A 19917-nucleotide genomic window follows, 5' to 3' on the forward strand; every position below is an offset into this window, starting at 1 on the left:
TATTCACAGAAGGCATTTAGGATTCCTAAAGTTAGGACTCCTAAGTTCTTTGAATAACAAAATGAGTAAGTGCCTTCTGTGAATACCAAAATGGTAGTAAGTTTAAGATTTTGTCTTAAGTTAGTTCTGTGAATCGGGCCCAATGTCTTGAAAGAGGTGGTTCACTCTGGAGTGACCCCATCCGAACTGCTTCTTCCATTTAATGAATCCCTAATGGATCGCTGGGCCTCTGGTGAGTAGGACAATAGCCTCCCGCCATCGCCACAGCCCAGGAGACCCCAGTTTCCTTACCCAGCACCACACCCCGGACAAGTTCATGGTCCAAGACTCCACTTCCAAACTAAATCCCTGTGCATTCTGGACAGCTCCACCTGATAGGGAATCCCAAAAGGCTGGATACCTTGGGGAAGATGTTTTCTTCCACCAGTTTGGCACTGCTGTTGGTGAATACCACATGCCATTTGGGCCGATACTCCCATTCATTCTGTGACTCGGAAGAGGGCCTGGCAATATGCTCCCAGGCTATGGCTGATGGGAGAGATGCGGCTAAGTTCACCATACGTTGAGGACTTAATACGACTAAGCCTGGGCAATGAACTCCGTTTGTGGAGTTTGCGAAGTTTTCCGCACTCCACGGAACACGCGGATTAAAAAAAAAACTCATTTTTTTCCTCTCTCACGCTTGCCACCGTCAAGTTGGTGAGCGCCAGCATAGAAAATCCACCTCCCAGCGAGATTTTTCTTTGCTTCGCCCGCAAATGTCAAGTTGGCTTGCAAGAAAAATCCACGCTCCAGTGAGATTTCTCAACGTGGGTGGTCATGACCACTCAAGTCGAGAAACCTTCCGTTCGCATTGAGAAAGCTGCTGCTAGAGTAGAAAATCTACTCAAGCAGCATAAAAGAGGCAGCGCCCGCTTGTGTTACGCATGGTGCAGTACGTGTTGACTGTGCAGTGCATGACAAACACCTGGCACTGAAAATCAACATGAACAGGCACGACCAAACCCACTCTTCCGCTTGCGGAACTCCGTATAGCGTGGCAGAGTTTTGTAGAATTCCGCCAAGGCCTAGATCTGACCGACTTGCCAGGCAGAGCGGTTTAATCGTTGGTGTCCTCTATGCGCTAGCTTTTTGGGGGATGTCCAAGCCGTGCTCATGGACATGCCCTTCGATGGCTTCAGTCTCTTCGGAGACAATGCAGACTTACCAGGTCCTTGGGCCCTTCTGTGGGCCCTTGCCAACCCCTGCCCTCCTTACGCTCCTTTTGTGGCCACAGAAGGGACTTCCAGCTGTGCCTCTGACCCCCCAGCCCCCTCGACATGCAAGCTTCCGAGCCCGTACATGTCTGGGCACACGGTATCCACAGTCCCCGTTGTTAGGTAGCCAGAGGTCGTGCCAGTCCACTGCCCCCACCCTCCCTCGGTGGCCTCCAAGTCTCTTTAGTTTGCCCTCAGACCATCCTGGCAGGTTACACCATAACCTGCCACACTGGAGAGCGATAACATCTGACCACTGGGTTCTCCATATTTTCCAAAGGGCTATTTGCCCCTCCACCCATACCACCCACTTACAACAGGTATATGTAGGATCACCTCTCATTACTCCACCAGGAAGTGGTGGCTTTATTCACCTAGAGAGCCTTAAAGAGGGTGCTGGCATCAGAAGTTGATCATGGTTGTTATACCAGCTACTTTCTGGTGCCGAAGAAGGATAGAGACCTTTGTACTAACCTAGACCTGCGGCCTCTTAATTTCTTCCTGAAAAAGGAGAAATTCAAAATCCATGCTCACCCAAGTTCTGTCTGGACCTGGACCTGGAAGACTGGATGGTAGTTCTGAACTTGCATGACACAAGCTTCCATATTCCCATCCTGCCTGCTCACAGACGTTACCTGCAGTTCACAGTGGGCCACGGGAACGTTCAGTTTGACATGCTCCCTTTTCGCCTTGCTAGGGCTCTTCGGGTGTTCACCAAGGTGATGGTTGTGGTTGCAGCTCATATGTGGAGATCAAGGTTTCCAGTTTTTCCTGCCTCGATGACTGACTATTGAAGGCGGGCTTGCCCCAGGTGGTCGTCTCCCACCTAAAGACTATGGTGGACCTCCTGCACTCACTGGAGTTCCCAATCAACCGGACAAAGTCACACCTTATGCCCTCCCAGATGTTCCCTTTCTGTTCTGGGCGCAGTGCAGTTTCGGGTTTATCCTTGCGAGCAGCTAGTCAAGGATATTGAGGCTATAATACAGATGTTTCATCCAGTGTCCTAGATTTCAGTGAGACTGACTCTGAGGCTGCTGGGCCTCATGGCCTCCTGCATCCTTCTTGTGATGCGTGCTCGATGGCATATGCGGGTTCTGCAGTAGGACCTGAAGTTCCAGTCGGCGCAGCATCAGTGGAATCTGTTCGACATGGTCCAGATCTCGGAAGGCACTACTAAAGACCTGCAATGGTGGCTGAAGAACCATGTTTGGGGTCTGTCCCCTCTCCCTTTGCCAACCAGGTCTAACAGTAGTGACAGACTCATTTCTCCTGGGCGGGGACAGCCATCTGGGAGAGGTGGAGATTTGAAGATTCTAGTCTCTGGTGGATTAAGGACTCCAGATCAACTTGCTGGAGCTCCAAGGGATCTGACTAGCATTAAAAGCCTTCCTATTATCCATCAAGGGAAGGCTAGTGCCGGTGTTAACGGACAACACCACTGCCATGTGGTACTGAAACAAACCGAGCAGGGTGAGGTCGTGGATCCTTTGTCAAGAGGCTCTGCTTCTATGGACATGGCTGGAACTTAAGGCCATTTCCCTGGTGGTTCAACACCTGGTGTACTCTCTGAATGTAAGAACAGACAAACTCATCTGAAGATGCCTGAGGTGTCATGAATATCGTCTCCCCTCCGGCGGTGGTGCTAGGCCTCTTTCAACAGTGAGGGGAGAGCCTTAGTTAGATTTCTTCACCACGGTCGAGAAAGTGCAGTGTCAACAGTTCTGCATGCTGGATTGTCCAAGGCAGCTCTTACGCGGAGACGCTTTTCTTGTGTCAAGTGGTGTTTCAGTCTTCTGTACGCCTTTCCGCCCGTACCACTCCTCACCAGGGTTCTCAAGAAGGTCAGTAACGACTGGGATCAAGTCATCCTTGAAACTTCATCTTGGCCTCAGAGAATCAGCTATCCCGAGCATGTCCATCAGTCCTCTGGTCAGGCTTCCTCTTCGGGAGAATCTTCTGTTGCAGCAGCAAGGTAGTGTCCTTCATTAGAACCTGTCAACGCTCCACCTTCATGCGTGGAGGTTAAGGTGAGACAGTTTACAGGTTCGACCCCCCCCATAGTCTGTAATGTTAATTTGGCAGTTTGCCGTCCCTCCACCAAGATGGTATACACCAGCCATTGGAGCAAGTTTGTGGCATGGTGTAGCGCCCAACAGGTTGATCCTGTATCTGCTCCTCTTTGCCAAGAGATTTTATTTATCCATACCCTTGCCCTCTCTGCCGAGGCGACTTCGGCCCCAGCGCCGACTGGTTCGGATCCAGGCTTGAAGGATATGGTGCTGTTGGGGTGCGGCTTCTCTGGGGCACCTCCTTAAGACCACGGCATCTCTGCCTCGCCGCATACTCCCGCGGGAGTCCCTGTGGTGTTGAGGTAGGTCGCTGGGGCTCGGGTCGCATCCCCGAGCCCCTCTCGGTCCTTTGACAAGGTGGTCCTGTCTAAGGCCGAGATGACGCCGCTATGGCGCCGGCAACGGCTGGCCCGTGCAGAGCCACAGGGGTCGGTGGACCCTCCTCATCCTGCTCCGGGTCGTGGCTGGGGGGGACCCCTCGTCCTTGTTCGGGACCCTCTTGTCCCTCCCCACGGGCGGCTGCCTCGTCGGAGGGTAAGTCGGAGGTTGAATCGTCCCTGGCACAGCCACATGGGTTGCCTGACGATTTCCGCCACATTCTGGGCCGCGGCTGGCGGAAGGCTTAGTGTCACTCCCCAGGCCCTTTCCGTTCCTCCGCCCAGGCGGCTGCCTCGGCGGGGGTCGAGTCGGCGTCGCTCCTGCGCCGCCCCGAGGCCAGTTCGGCTCCAGCTCCACTCCGGTCCCCGATGCGGTGTGACTGGGAGAAACCTTGTCCGGAGACGCTGGGTGGTGCTGAAGTTCTGCCTGAGGCGGTGGACTCTACGGCTCCGCGCAGGAGTCGTGCTGCGGATTCATCTTTGGACGCTCCGTCTTCTCCGGAGGCAGGCTGTATATTGGTATCATCCTCCCCGGAGACTGGTCAATGCATGGTCTATCTTTCACTGGCATCGTCTAAGGGCGTCTCCCCGCCTTTCCTGAGGCAGAGGTGTTCGTCGGAAGAGCGGCAGGTCCCTCATTCTTCAGCTCCTTCTGACTTCCAGGTCTGCCCCTTTCCCGTCCCGCTTGGCTTCGGGGATGGCAACCTTAGTTTGCAGCAGTTGCCCACGGAGGAGCTGCTTTCTCCACCGCAGGGCCCTACGGAGGCGGGTGTGGCCTTTGCTCATGCGGTGTGCACGGCCGTGGGCATTTTGCGCATGGGTGACCCAGTTGCTCACTTTCCGGCGGACCATCTTTTGGAGGTTCTCCCCCAGGGCTCTGGTGGGAGGGAGATCTTACTTCCCTTCGAGGGTTTGCTCCTTTCCTCCCCGACAAGCCCTTGAAGGCGTCCCGCCTGAGGGGATCCGGTGCCTCACTACCTTCTGCACGGGCATCTTCTGGCGCCGCGTGACCTGGCGTGCCTTTCCTTCCACCCCTCTGCTGCCAGTCCACTTTTGAGGACCGCCTTTCCCTCACTGCCCCACTATTGACTCTGCCGTCCCGGGAGGACTGCTGGCTGGATTCTTGGGGGCGCAACATGTTCGCCTCGACCAGCGCTGCCCTGCGGGCCCTTAACACCTTGAGGGTTTTAGCTAGTGCCTCCTCTTGTGTGTGGGACTCGGCTGAGTCTCTGGGATACGCAACCTCCCAAGAGACGGTCCAGGTGGACTTACTGCATCATGCTGTGGATGGCCGGGATCTAGCAGCGTTTATTCTCCGCTCCACTCTAGACATCTCAGAGGTGCTCAGCCGGGCCACGGCTTCCTCAGTCTTGGCTTTGGGACGGCGTGTTCCCTGAAAATATTCGGGAGCGGCTCATTTTTCTTCCGTTTGACGGCATCCTGCTGTTCCATTGCCCGGCTGACTCCGTCATCCAAAGGTTCCTGGCAGGCCACAGGTAGCCATGCGCTTTACAAATCCAATTCCATTCCATTCCACCTTATCCTCCTCCTTCCCCTTCTCAGTGACTGCTGAGTTGGGCTGGGTCTGGGCCTTCTTAGCCCGCTTGTTCTGACTGTGGAGTGTGCTTTCTGGCCATTGAGTCCTCTTTGGGATTATGACATTGTTGGCTGCTGGACGGCCCTTTTGTTGCCTGTATGTGTGTGTTTGCTGGAGTGGTTGCGCAGACTCAGCCCTGAGATTAGGACTTCTGCTTTGCTTGGGCTGCTTGTCAAGCCCTCTGCGGGGTGTTTTGTTCTCGTGGTCCTTTTGTTTTTTCCTCTGCTGTGGAAGTTCTTCTAATAATAATAATAATGATAATATTTAATAATAATAATAAGGAATTTTATAAAGCGCCTGGTTACGCCAAATCGGCGTGTCCTCGCGCTAGTATAAGTGGGAGAGGCAGAGCCACAAAACCTAGGACGACGTCAGAGCATAACTATTAATGTGAGAACAGGTAAGTTTTGAGATCCTTCCTAAACTTCATCTCAGATGACTCCAACCGGTGGTTAAGAGGAAGTTTATTCCAACTCTGGGCCGCCAAAAGCCGGAAGGACCTACCACCCATCCTGGTCTTCTTAACTTTAGGGACTAATAGCAGGCCAGTTCCACTAGATCTAAGAGGCTGTGCAGGCGTATAGGAGGTAAGGAGACTCCGCAGGTACACAGGGCCAGTGCTCTGGATAATGTGATGTCACGTGCATAGAGCCTTGAACATCACTCTCTTCCTAACAGGAAGCCAATGGTGCTCAAGGCTCTTTTGGAGGCAGCCCTCCTGGGTTGCACGAGGACCAGCCGTGCCGCTGCAATCTGCAGCACCTAAAGTCTGTTTAAACATTTAGCAATGGCGCCCAGATAAAGTGTATTGCCATAATCTAAACGAGAAGTAACAAGTGCATGCACCAGCGTCTTCCTGGCCTTTATAGGGAGGAGATCCATGGTTTTCCGTAGGCTCTTAAGGACTCCAAAACACGTCCCCACTACACGTCTAGTGTGCGGTTCAAATGTAAGGTTAGAATCCAACCGTACACCCAGGTTCTTTGCCTGGGAGCACAGTATAGGAATTGAGCCCAGGCTTAAAGGCCACCACGCTGATGACCACACTGACGGACCACCTCCTACCACAAGCACTTCGGTTTTAGCTCCATTAAGTTTCAGGCAGTTATTTGCCATCCTGGAGGCAAGCTCCTGCCTGCATGCCCTGAATTTGGAAGCTGCTGAATCCGGTGCCTGCGATAGTGAGAACACCAGCTGGGTATCGTCGGCGGTTTACTACCTTCTCTGCCACTTTAGCCAGATACGGCAACAGCGAGATAGGTCGTAAATTGTCAAGCTTATCGGGGCTGATATTCTGTTTCTTCTGTAGTGGAAGAACAATTGCATTCTTCCAACTATCAGGCACCGTATAGGTTCTAAAAGATAACTCCAGGAGATATCTTGTGTATGGCTCAAGGATGGCAATACTCTTGCCAAGCAGTTTAGGTGAAGCAGGATCTCTGGGCGAGCCAGACTTAATGCTTACACAGATTCTACTAAGCAGCTCGGGGGGAGGGATGGTGAAACTATCCAACCTCCTACTTTCCCCGGCTCCTTCAATCTGCTCCACAAATTCTGTACCCGTCTTTACAGTCCCAGGAAAGGAGGAATAGATTTTCTCCACTTTCTCTGAGAAAAAAGCTGCAATACGGTTACATGATTCTACCGAGCCCTCCATTGGAGCGACTGACGCTGCCAAGGAGGAGATCTCCTTATAGAGCTTAAATAGTTCTTTGGTGGAGTTTCCTGCTGCTCCAATTCTGTCCACATAGTGCGCGGCCTTGGCCCGTCTAATAAGCCCATGATACTTTTTACATTTTTCAAGATATTCCAATTTGTCTTGACTTGAAAAACCCTTTCTCCATTGCCTCTCAAGGCGCTTACACTCTGTTTTAGCCAGACGTAAATCAGAGTTAAACCAAGGTGCTGATTTCTGTGCCCTGCCCAAGATTTTATTAGGTAGCAGCGGGCCACACTATCTAATGCTTCTGTTATATGCCTCTCTAAATTGAGGCAAGCATTTTCAATGTCAGTGCCCCCCCGGGGACCCACCTAGGGCCAGGGCTTTGTTAAACTCGTTCCGTGAGAAACCTGCCCACTTACGACAAGGGCAGTTCAACGAGGGTTGATCATGGACTCTTGGTTTTAAGACATTCACCATAAAGGGGACCGGAAAGTGGTTTGACCAAAGGACAGGAAGGGGGTGGTAATTTCTACACCCTCCCAATTGGCAAACACAGGATCCAATAAGTGGCCATGCTGATGGGTAGGCGCATAAGATTTCAGACATAGCTGTAGCGTCTGAATTTCCTGGCAAAGGTCAGTAGCCCCCCTATTCAGAGGGTCCTCCTGATGGAAATTGAGATCACCCAGCAGTAAAAGTTTGTCATTTCGTAGGGCTAGGTGCGTAATCCCCTCCAGCAAACTGGGCCCAAACCATGTTTCTGGGCCAGGTGGTCTATAAACCAAGAGCCCCTGCACCGTAAGGTTAGTACTGACCCTAGTCTTTTTTTTTTTTTTTTTGAAAACCTTTATTAGTCTTGCAATCAATTACAGGTACGGGCCTACAACCTTCTCGGCCGGCCGCGAAGCAGAGTAAAAACGTAGCAATCAATGCGGAAAGTCAGAACAGTTCAAAAGCCAGGGCGATACGTAGACCAGGAGACAACTCGTGGACAAATGATCAGGTCCGAAATCAGGATTACTGAGGTTCATTTTTAAATTTATAAGAACTGAGAAAGTGCCATACAATCACATATGGTCCTGCAACACAGCACGCAATCAGGATGTCAACAATAGTATAAATACAAACGAAGTAGTGGGGAAAGGCACACAAATCAGGAGAAACGTAGGCACAAATCCAATGGATTGCAAACCTAACCCCACCTCTTCAAACAATACACGTTACAGGAACCGTGAGTGAAGACGACACTATAGAAAAAGGAAAAAGACTAAGGGCCATGGAAACAAAGGAAATACTAAACTAACACCCATCCCGCAACCCCCCACCCTGCACACCCGCAGAAGGTCATGGCCTACCTCCCAGCCGCGTGCCTGTCGCCCTAATAGAACCCGAAATATAGAAAGATAGGGAAAAGGAAAAAAAGGAAGGAAGAGAAAATAAACGGAGGAGGGCCCTCATCTCGCCGCCCGGCCCCGCCCTTTACCCCTACACTTCGGAAATCACAAGTAGGAAACAATACCATAAGGAAGAATAACACATCCCGAGTACAAAAACAGTGAAATATCGATCAAAGTTACCCACTGCACCGTCTGTCAGCAATAAAGCAGATAGATTGTAAACCACCTCATCCCTGACCCCGTTTGGCGGTAGTACCGCCCGAAGTCCTCTCGTTAAGCAATGTAAAGCACAGTCCTGAGGGTCCAAACAGCATGGATGAGCCCAGACGGGGCGAAGCCATAAAAGAGCATAGTAATCCAAATCTGTCCAAATATTGAGAGCGAAGATCAGGCAACAACAACGCCGGTCCCATGAACCTCCCAAAGCTGGCAAATGATAACATCATCCAGGAGAGGAGAGACAAATAGTTTGGCCACCACCACGACACAACCAGGCCAGTCCAAGAAGGAAAACAGCGCTCCACCCCCAGCCACCAGCTGGACATGTGTCCCAGGGATACCTCCATACGAGCAACCAAGACAGTCCGTGCGGGCACGGGAGCCCGGTCTTCAAGTGACCCAAGGTGCCCCCGAGGATCCGAAACCTCCTCCACGGATACAGCAGCAAGTCCATCGGCCGACCCCTGGAATAGGACCGTGGCCGCCATAGATGGCGAAACAGCAATGGCGTCCATCCTTGCACCCAGGTCTCGGGCGTGGCGATCAATAGTCTCGTGCAAAACTGTTAGGGCAGCCAACACGTCCCAGGATGTGAACTCCGTCATGCGTTGCGGGCATCCCGGCCCCTTCCTTGCAACAGCCGCCCAACATGGACGTGGACCGCAGAGAGGGGCACCGGCCGCCATCTTAATCCAGTCGGCCCGTCCCTCTTCACCATATTCAGTGATCAGGCCTTACTGTGAGGGCACCGCAGGATGCATCCCCAGGGCAAACGAACTGTGGGGCAGGGTCCAGAAAGGAGAGCCACCAAAAAGGCTAAAGTCCCGCAGGGTCCCGGGATTCGCCCGCCTATGTCGGGGGCAATCTTTGGCTATGCCCTGGCAACAAAATTTAGAGAGGGGGCAGGAGGCAAGCGCCCCCCTCAATCCTGGGCTGCCACGCTGCCCCTCAAGGGTCCCCGACAAGCGGGTCGGGTCTTCACCGCTGGCAGCGGTCCTTCATATCATCGGCCCCCACCGGCAGGCTCTCCACCGCCATCAACGGCCGTTGGTGCTGCAGCTGCGGCCGTAGGCCCTGCCTAATCAACGCCCCGGTCTCACCATCGCATGGGCCGCAGAGCAGTCGGGGAAAATTCCCAGGATCGGCGGCACGCAGGAGCTCCGGAAGCAAAGGTAGGTGCACGTTTTCTTCCCTTTATCAAGGTATGCCTCCGTGGGTCAGGATATTCGACAGACGTGTGGGGCGAAAGGGCTCGCGGAGCCGAGCGACTATGCGGCCACTTCGAATGCCTGCTTGGCTCCTCCCCCGGCTGACCCTAATCTTGAATGAGCCCACCTCACTATCTGCTATAGTGATAGGTTCAAGAGAGCATTGGACCTGTCACCCTATCAATCCTAGTTAGCATTTGTCCCAGAAGGTAATGCCTCTAGGATTTCTGGCTCAAAATCAGAGTATAACCACGTCTCCGTGAGAAACAAAAGATCGAACTTCCCATCAGCATGTAGGTCAAAGATGTCCAGTTTGTGCTTGAAAAGAGATCTGCAATTCAGCAAACCACAGTGCAGCCCTAAGCTCCCTGGCTGCAACTTTCTTACAGTATTCTAGCTAAACGAGCAGTACTTACAACCACCATCCTGGTCAGCCGTCCTGCTGTGTCTACACGCACTAGCTATAATGGGGCGTATATCGTGTAATTGCCAAATTCAGCTGGATTCTTACCCCTGTGTGGCCAGGGGTTCTGGCCCCGGTCCCCTTACGGCGCGGACTGGCGCAGAAGTGCTTGCCTTTGCGCGGCTGCTTTTGCATGTGACCTTTATCCCTGTTCTCCTTTAGCCACTAGACCGCTAACTGGCCCACCAGAAGTGCCTTGGCTCTCCCTTCCTCGCCCTCCGCGCAACTGCGCTAATCGCCGCGTCTGACCGGGCGGGAAGGAGGGAAGATTGAGCACAGGCCACAGGAGTACTCAATGGAACCCCCAACTTAAAAAAATAAGCGAAAGGAGCCGCGAGCATAAGCCCCCAAGTACGTTTTCCTTTTGTTAAAAATGCAATTCAGATTAAAATTATAAACACATCAAGGAGATGCAGTGTGCCAGCAGTGTACCGGCTCTGCCACCGCCCACTCACTCAACAAAGAGGGTTCCCATATCTTGGCACTTAACGTACCCTATTTGGGGTAGTGGTAGCTGTTATATAGCTTGCGCTCGGCTAGGGAGCTCTGGTCACCTTCGGGTGCCGGTTCTCCATGGCGTTTCTGTAAGTTGCTTTTGCTTCTTGAGGTTGTGTGCGCGGCCCCTCATAGTGTTGGGGTCGGGCATTTTCTCACCTTCCTGCCCCTGTCCTGAGGGCTTGGGTGATTCTGAGTGCTCCTTTGTCAGGCGTAGATTGCCTGGTCTTTCTGTTTCCTTGGGATGTTCTTCTTGCTTTTGGCAGCTTATGACTGTTGGCGCTGTTCTGGCTGACCTGTTGCCTTCCATCTAGAGGGAGTTCGCCTTCCTTCCCTCTTTTCCTTAGGCTCTCTGGGCTACTTCTTCGGCTTCTTCCTCCTCTTCCTGTTCTGGCATTGGATGGAAGCTCTGTTGCCTTGTGAGGGATTGCGGTGCTTCGTCCCCTCTGGCCTTGCCCTTGGTTCTTCTGCTATGAGGCTACGGGCCTCTTCAGTCTTCAGGTGGTGTTCTCCTTGTGAAGGTTCCTCTTGCCTGGCGGGATGAAATTTCTCTTCTAGCCTGCAGATCTGGTCCCCTGTGGGACCTTTTGTTCCATCCGGGCTGGTGGGGTCCTTTCGCAGACCCTCCTTCCCCCTGTGTATTGCTAGGGTATCTATTCTATGTGAAGGAATCTGCGGCTAGTAGTCTTTTTCAGATGTATGAGCTACTTACCTTCGGTAATGATTTATCTGAAAGAGACGATTCTAGCCGCAGATTCCTTCACGGCCCGCCCTTCCTCCCCGTTCTGCGAGGACCCTTGAGTTGGTCTTCGGTACTCTCCTCCTGGTGGGGGGCTGGGTCTCCTGTGAGTACCTTCTTTGGCTCCTGACTGGTGGCTCAGTCTGATTGCCGTCCATTCCTCCTCTTGGTTCCATGGAGGTTGGTGTTACGATGCTTCTGTGCCCCCTGCTCTGGTTACTCCAGGTTATGGGTTTTTTTTCCCTTCAATCTCTGTCCTTCCTATCATTCCATTCCTGTTGCTGCTGAGGGTCCTGGCCCCTCTGCTTTCCTCCGAATAGGGGTCATCTGGCTAGGCCTTGCCCTTCTTCCCTGGGGTGTGGTTGCCCTCTATGATGGGGTGGCTTGGAGGTTTGTGTTTCTGTCTGTCTTGGGACTGGCCTTCCTTCCTTCTTTCTGGATGGGTGTGGTGGGCCTGTTACGTTTATCATGGCTTTATGCATGTTCCTTGTTTCAGGGGAAAGGCTGTCTATGTGCTGGCAGCGTGGCTGCTCAGGGTTCTGCTCTGTTCTTTCTCTGCCCCTGCCTTAGGACACTGCAGTGTTGCACTGTTCTTTCTGGTGTCGTTTGTCTCTCCTTTTTCTACTCTTTTGCACACTGTTCCCAAGCTCCCACAGTTTTTTGTCTGGTGCCTTCGCGTTGTGGTGTGGAAAACTTCTCCAAAGAAAACGGACTTAGGCACGCTGGGATGGGTTTTATGTGACCTCGCTGACGTCATGTATGTGGACAATACCTGGGCGGAGTCGCGTGGTGTCGCCCCGCCCACGGCACGCAGGGATGCTGTGGCAAAAGTTTTCCGGATCCAGTCTCACGCCTGGGGATAAATCTACGTGAAGGAATCTAGAATCGTCTCTACCAGATACATCGTTACCGAAGGTAAGTAACTCGTACTCTAAGTGTAAGGAAGATAGCGGCCTCCATAGACTAAGATGTAGTCGGGACTTACATATAATGAAGTCAGACCTTAGGGACTTTACGACACTGTAGGCAGGTAATTGAAGGCAATGAAAAACTGGGTAGTTATCTGCCAACTCACTACGCTTAGACTGGGGGAGTGTTTCTAACAATGAGAAATACTCGCATGTATAGCGAGGCAGAAGGAGAGCATAGAGTTCTTTATGGTGGTAATGTGCCTGCCTGGTCAGTCTAGTTTACCAAAACAATCGCCCAGCTACCTTTTTATAATCTCACATCTATATGGTAACAGCCTCACTCTTACCATTGGGGACAATCTAACATAGGGTTTTCTTCAGAGGAACCTTCCTCCTTATTGGAGAATTCCAGAGATTGAGGAGGGTGGTAAAATGTGCTTTCAATTTTTCTCTTTGCATGGGGCAGTGTGCAAAATGCAAATATTAAGTGAGCATTTTACCTCACTTTAGTAGCCAGCAGTGAAATAAAAATGGCAGCAAGGTGAGTGGCAGCCATGACCAATCTAGAATCTGAGTCTCTTTCTAAGGGCTATATGATGTGTTTTTGGGTAGGCTAAATGGATTAAATTGTCTGGACCTTCCATCGGATCTTGCATTGGAGCACATTGTGACACACATTCGGGACCAAACGTGCAAAATGTGCTTAGAGTGCTTTTTGATTTACTCTTCTGCACTCTGATGGTAATCTTATAGTACCATACTATTTAAAGTAAATATGGCAATAAAATTGTAGCAAACGTTTTTATGGTCCTAGTATTACATGTAAGGAAAAGTGCTACTTGTCTTCCCATTTGTTGCCATTTTCACCACATGATATTGTATTTCCATCTAGGTAATACGTGAAACCAAGCTTCGTCAAATCTACACAGCACAAGAAAGATATACGGTCAAAGTTTCTGCATATTCAAACAAGACTATTTCCAGTAATACGTCACTAAGAACAGCACAGTTTCTTACAGTCACTGTGGATGCAGATGAAAGAAGGCTACTTGAAGACCAGCTCAAGGTAGACAATATGCTTTACAGTGAGGAAATCTAAAGTTCCTCAGCATTGCTTCTTCTCTAGATGAGCTTTTTTTTGTTTTTTTTTTGTTATTAACATATCTGTAGGTTCACTTGATTCTATAGTTGTGGGTTACTTTGGTCAAGAATGCTTTGTCTGTGAAGAGTTAATTTAAATTCTCTGTGTCATTCAGTTTTTAACCCATAGCAATGACAACTAGTCTCTTTCAAGCACCACATATATTCTTCTATTTTATTTGCATATTAGATCTTTTCTATAATAACCACTATCTGACTGAGTTGTGTATTAGTCTCTTTGACACACAGACTTTTCCCTTTCCCTCTCCCTTTCCCTTTCTCATTCTCCCCCTCTCCCTCCCTCTTCCCCGGTTTGGCTGCTTTCTGTCAACAGCACTCTATCTGCAGTATGTTCCTTCACATCTTTGCAAACCATTTTTATGCTGTAGTTTAATTGAATAATATTAAGCACCCTTTCTTTGCAGATTTCCATTTGGAATTATATACAGGGTCACTTTAGTACTTGTAATTAGTGTAGGTAGGCAATCAAAAATGTGCATGCCTTCTGTAACCTCCGACCATAACCCCTGCAAGAGGGGATCACATGTTTTTTATGCTGAAGACCCTCACACAGTGATGGGGTTTGGGTTGGGTGAATCCATCATATTAGAGGCATATGACATGCAGCATGCAGTCCCTTATTTATATAAAGATGGATATGAATGTTTCTGTAGTGCCCCCGTCTCCTCTGTGAGATAATTGTCAATATTCGGAGAGGTGAGGTTCACTCATTAAATTGTCCTTTTAGTGAAGTAAAGTCCTTCCCCTTTAGTATGGTGAAGCCCAACGTATGTTATGGTGGGTTTGGTATAGCTGCTTTAATGAGTTGACCTCTTACCTCCAGATTTAAGAGGGGCATGGTACACCACCACTTTATTTTCAATCAAGACAGTTCTTCGTGTTTCTTTTCATGTTTCAGGATATAAATAAAAAGATCCTTCAGCTGGATTCTTCGGTTGCCACCTTGACAGAAAGACAGAAACAATTGGATCGCAAAGATAATGAATTGAGGCAACGGAAGAAGGAGCTTTATGACCTAAAAGCAAAAAAGCGACAACTGGAGCAAAAGATTAGCACCAAACAAGACAGGTGAATATTTAATCTAAAAATTAAGAAATCCTTATGATGACATTCATCCAAACATGTAGATAGATAGAGAGACATATGTGTAGGCAATGTATATTTCTTTGACAGTACATAGATTCAAAGATTTGTCTTGACAGTCACATAATTAATTTGCATGAATCCCATGAAAAAGAAAATACGGTTGATTGTACCCTCTTCTAACCTGTCTACATAGCTGAGTATTTTTAAAGGTTTTGTTTTTAAATTGAAAGCTGACTTTTAAGAATGTAAATATTGCATGATACATGCTGCTGCCTTCCTGAAAAATAGTTTTAACCAATTCATAAGCCTGCTTTTGCCATAGTTGTATGTGCATTCAGGTACTGAACACTTCTGTTTCTTTTCTCTGTTAATCGTGAAATAATCTGTTCGAGGCATGTGGGCTGCTGAATTCATATCTTGTGCATAGATCGCCGCCTAGTGTTGGGTCCGGATGATTGCACATTGTTGTCCTGGAAGAGTCTTCGAAGTATCACGAGATAGGTGGCTCCTCCCCTGGACTACAGTGCGCATGGGCATCGACTCCATCCCCAGATTGTTTTTGTCCTCCATTGGGTTCGGATGTATATTGGTTCACTCTGTCGGAATCGATATAAAAAGTTTCTTAAGGCCAAAAGGCGTTTAGTTTTTCGTCGGTATAGTCTAGCGTTCGGTGCCCGATTACTTCCAGCTCCCTTCGGAGCCGGATTTCCAGAGAGCGCGTGCATCTCGACGCCAAGGGCCCTGTCGACGCCAGAGGCCTTATCGACAAACTATCATGGAACGGAGCCCGTTCAAAAGATGTCCCGTGTGCAACTCAAAGTATCCCCACATCGACGTCCATCCGGTGTGCAACAAGTGTCTGTCGCCGGATCATGATAAAGCCAGCTGCATGGCTTGTTCCCGTTTTCGATCCAAGAAGACGCTTAAGCATCGACGCGCTGCGCGCCAGGAGGCCCAGCAGACTGCACCGGCGCCTGTGGACATATTCGATGCCGGGGATGATGAAGGAGCTGACCGGGAAGTTCGTGAGAACCTGCCTAATCCCGCGTCGGACGTCGACTCCAACTACGATGAGGATGTCGAGTTACTCGAGGCGGAAGAAGTCATCGACGAGGTAGGAGACGACGACGGGGCCTTCGGGGCCATGGAAGATAGCTCGAGCGAGGAGCTAACTCAAACTGACATTGGGGCCGAATCACTTCCTAAGGCTCAGGTCGAGGGATCGCCAGCTGGCCTTACCCAAGATCTTCCAATAAGTTCTATGGCCCCGCCTTCTGGCTCGGCTTCGGACATTACTATGGAGCCGCAACCTGCAAAATCGAAACCGAAAGTGAAAGCTCCGGTCTCGACACAAGTGAAAGCACTGGTGCCTACATCGAAACCAAAAGTGCATATTGCTTTGGTCGCCTAGAAGTCCTCAGATCTGTCGGCACCGACAAAGCAGAAGGCCGTTATCGACCCGAAAAAACAGCTCAAGAGCGTCGAGGCGAAGTCTACCGCGCCCAAGGCAAAGGTCAAGGCGGTCGACCCGAACAAATCGGCGCCAAAGACAGTCGACACCAACAAAGAACTCAGTGACCCCAAGGTTCTCGAGCCTCCGCGTCAACAGGCCAAGACCAAGAGTGTACAAGGCCACGAGTCCACGTCTGGGGGTGCCCCGGAGGAATCCGTAGAGTCGACGCAACCGTCTGCCTCCTTCACAAAGCAGATGGCAGACTCCCTAAAACGCATCAGGGACAAGGCATCGAATGCCGGGCCTAAAGATCCTCCACCTTCGAAGGCGGTCGACAAACCGCAGAAGACGTCGACGCCCATCCACTTCACGCTGCCGCTGAAAGTGGTGCTGAAGGCTTTCGCCCCAAAGACAACTACAGACGTGCCCAAGAAGGCGTCTTCGGTGCCGAAGGCCGCAACAGCGGCTCGGCCATAAAGCATCGACAATCCTCGTTGGAAGAGCAACAGGAACACTTTATCGATGCCGAAACGGGCAGACTTTCCATTTATAAGCGTAAAATAGCCCCGGAACAGCCAATGGAGTCCTACAAAATTCCACTGAGGAAGAAGAGGGACTCTACTTCGACGCCCGTTCTTGTAGAACCAGGGTCTCCGCATGGCCAGGATGTCTCACCTACTTATTCGGATGTGGACATTGGGGAAGGTGATGACGATGACGAATTCAGCTATCCTGTCAACACTGATCCAGATGATACCAATGAACCCTGGGCAGCTGCTGCTGACCCAGGTGACCCTCACTCTACCCCGGACACTCAAATGTATGCGGTAAAGACATCACCCACTGAGGATTCAGCTGCATTTAATGCCCTCATTGAAAGGGCAGCAAAAAATCATGACGTTCAGCTCCATGCTGACCCCATTGAAGTAGACTTTCTTTTTGACACCTTTTCTGTCTGAGAGGACTGTCAAGACTCTGCCTATGTTGAAGGGTGTCTTGAAGCATGCTGGGGAAATCTTTAAAGAGCCTACAAGAACCAGGGTGATAAACCCCAGGATTGAGAAAAAATATAAACCGGCACGTAGTGACCCTACTTACATCAAGGGACCGTTGCCGTTGGACTCTCTTGTTGTTTCCAACGCCCGGTAGAGGGCTAATTCACAAACGACTGGTGATGCTCCTCCCCCAGATAAAGAATCTAAGGTGTTTGAGGCATCGGGGAAAAGGGTGGCCAATATTTGGCGCATTTCAAACACTCAGGCTCTTCTAGCCAGGTATGACAGGGCACACTACGACACACTTGAGACCCTGTTAAAGCACCTGCCAGATGAATACAAAGGCAGCTGAGATGCTCATCCAAGAAGGGAAGCTCATATCTAATGCTTCTATCAAATGTGCACTGGACGCAGCAGACACCGCGGCCAGAGCAATTAACACTAGTGTTATGCTGAGACGACACGCCTGGCTTCGAATCTCCGGGTTCAAGCCGGAAATACAAACCACCATTCTTAATCAGACAGTAAACCTTGATCATCTATTTGGCCCTGAGGTGGACACCACCTTAGAAAAAATCAAAAAAGACACTGAAACTGCTAAGTCCATGGGGGCCCTGCAGTCCCAGCAGTTCCGGGGTGGTTATTTTCGTCACTCAAGCAATAGAGGTGTTTCCAGAGGCCAGCTCTCCCAAACCACACAGTACTATAAAGGCAACACGCAGACAACATACACCAAGCAAAGCCGGGGTGGATATCGTTGAAACAGCACCAAAGGCAGAAGTCGTGGAAACAACAACTCCAGATCCTCCGCCACTAACCAACAGTGACGCCTTGTCACTGCCCCCAATCACGCAACGCCTGTCGGGGGGAGACTTCAACAGTTCCTGCCAGTCTGGAAGTCCATCACCACAGACCGGTGGGTCACACAGCTTATCCAGTACGGTTATTGTTTGGAGTTAACATCCACTCCACCCAACATACCCCCAAGACACCGTCCTATGTCTGACGAGCATTTCCACTTATTGCAGCAGGAGGTACTCGTCATGCTGCAAAAAGGGGCAATCGAGCTCGTGCCTGTGAAAGAAAGAGGCACAGGAGTTTACTCTCTGTACTTCTTGATACCAAAGACCCATACTGGACCTCAGACCCCTCAATCAGTACATTCTGTCGGAGCACTTTCACATGCTAACACTGCAGCAAGTTCTACCGTTGCTCAGTCAGGGGGATTTTCTCGCAACATTACATCTGAAGGATGCGTATTTTCATATTCCGCTGTACCCGTCACACAAAAAATACCTCAGGTTCCCCATCCAAAACAAGCATTACCAGTTCAGGGTTCTACCTTTCGGAGTCACCACGGCACCCAGGGTGTTTACGAAGTGCCTGGCGACTGTGGCGGCGCACCTACAGAGACAAAACATTCACTTCTACCCTTACCTGGACGACTGGCTAATCCAGGCCAAGTCAGCCCAGCAGTGTGCCGCCCACATGTCCCACACCATTCACCTTCTTCACGATCTGGGATTCTCACTGAATTACCCAAAGTCCCACCTGCAGCCCGCCCACATACGGCAGTATCTGGCTGCGCCCATAAACACTCTGGCAGCCACAACACAGCCAAATTCAGTGAGGATCAGCAGCATTCAATCGCTGATACAGAAATTCAGACCTCAACACTCGCTTCCAGCAAGAGTGTTCATGCAGTTGATAGGCATGATGACCTCCTGCATCTCCATAGTCCCGCACGCAAGACTACACATGCGTCCGCTTCAGGAGTGCTTAGCACATCAGTGGACTCAGGCTCACGGACAGTTGAAAGACCTAGTGTTGGTAACCGGTCGTGCATACAACTCTCTGCATTGGTGGAATCCACAAAACCTTTGCAAGGGACGACCGTTCCAGGAGCCTGTGCCTGGCTATCTTCATGGCGATGAAAGCATTCAAGGTACATCTGTGCAACAAGGTCGTGTTGATCCGGACGGATAACATGACAGCAATGTACTATATCCAGAAGCAGGGAGGTACACACTCTCCACAGTTGTCTCATCTGGCTCAAAGCATGTGGAAGTGGGCCATTCAAAGGAATATCTTCCTTATGGCGGAACACCTCCCGGGCAAGGACAATCAGATGGCGGACCTGCTCAGCAGGTACAGCCACCAAATGCACGAGTGGGAGATACATCCATCTGTGCTCCACCCGTACTTCCTAAGGTGGGGTCATCCAGAGATAGACCTGTTCGCCACAAAGGAAAACACAAAATGCCCAAACTTTGCCGCCAGGTTTCCACACCCACAGTCGCAGGGCAATGCGATATGGATGAACTGGTCAGGCAAATTTGCGTACGCTTTTCCCCCAGCACCTCTAATACCGCTGGTGGCACGCAAGCTCTGGCAGCACTCGAAGACTCTCATCCTGATTGCTCCAACGTGGGCTCGCCAACCATGGTACACCACGTTTCTGGAACTCTCCGTGGTACCGCATCAAAGGCTGCGCCTCACACCCAAGCTTTTGACGCAGAGCCATGGCGACATTCAGCATCCAGATCCGCAACAGCTCAATCTGGCGATCTGGCTCCTGAGGTCTTAGAGTTTGGTTACCTCAACTTACCTCCTGACTGTATGGACATAATCAAAGAGGCAAGAAAGCCCACCACAAGAGCATGCTATGCGGCGAAATGGAAGCGGTTTGTCATTTATTGTGCAGACCACAACATTGACCCGCTGGATGCATCTATTCAGAACATCATCTGTTATCTCTTACATCTGTACAAATGTAATCTGGCCTATGCTTCCATTCGGATACATCTCTCCGCAATGGCTGCCTA

General features: G+C 50.5%; 1 protein-coding gene across 1 annotated transcript in view; it reads left to right on the forward strand.

Annotated features, from left to right (window-relative positions):
* SMC5 (structural maintenance of chromosomes 5) overlaps positions 1 to 19917 on the forward strand; it is a 628567-nt gene that overhangs the window by 296449 nt on the left and 312201 nt on the right. Inside the window, exons 14-15 of the mRNA XM_086961254.1 lie at positions 13290 to 13463; positions 14457 to 14626. Coding sequence (XP_086817380.1) covers positions 13290 to 13463; positions 14457 to 14626 — 344 coding nt within the window. The remainder of the gene's footprint in view (positions 1 to 13289; positions 13464 to 14456; positions 14627 to 19917) is intronic.

Source organism: Lissotriton vulgaris, chromosome 3_1 (assembly GCF_964263255.1).
Source record: "Lissotriton vulgaris chromosome 3_1, aLisVul1.2, whole genome shotgun sequence".
NCBI classification, from domain to species: domain Eukaryota; kingdom Metazoa; phylum Chordata; class Amphibia; order Caudata; family Salamandridae; genus Lissotriton; species Lissotriton vulgaris.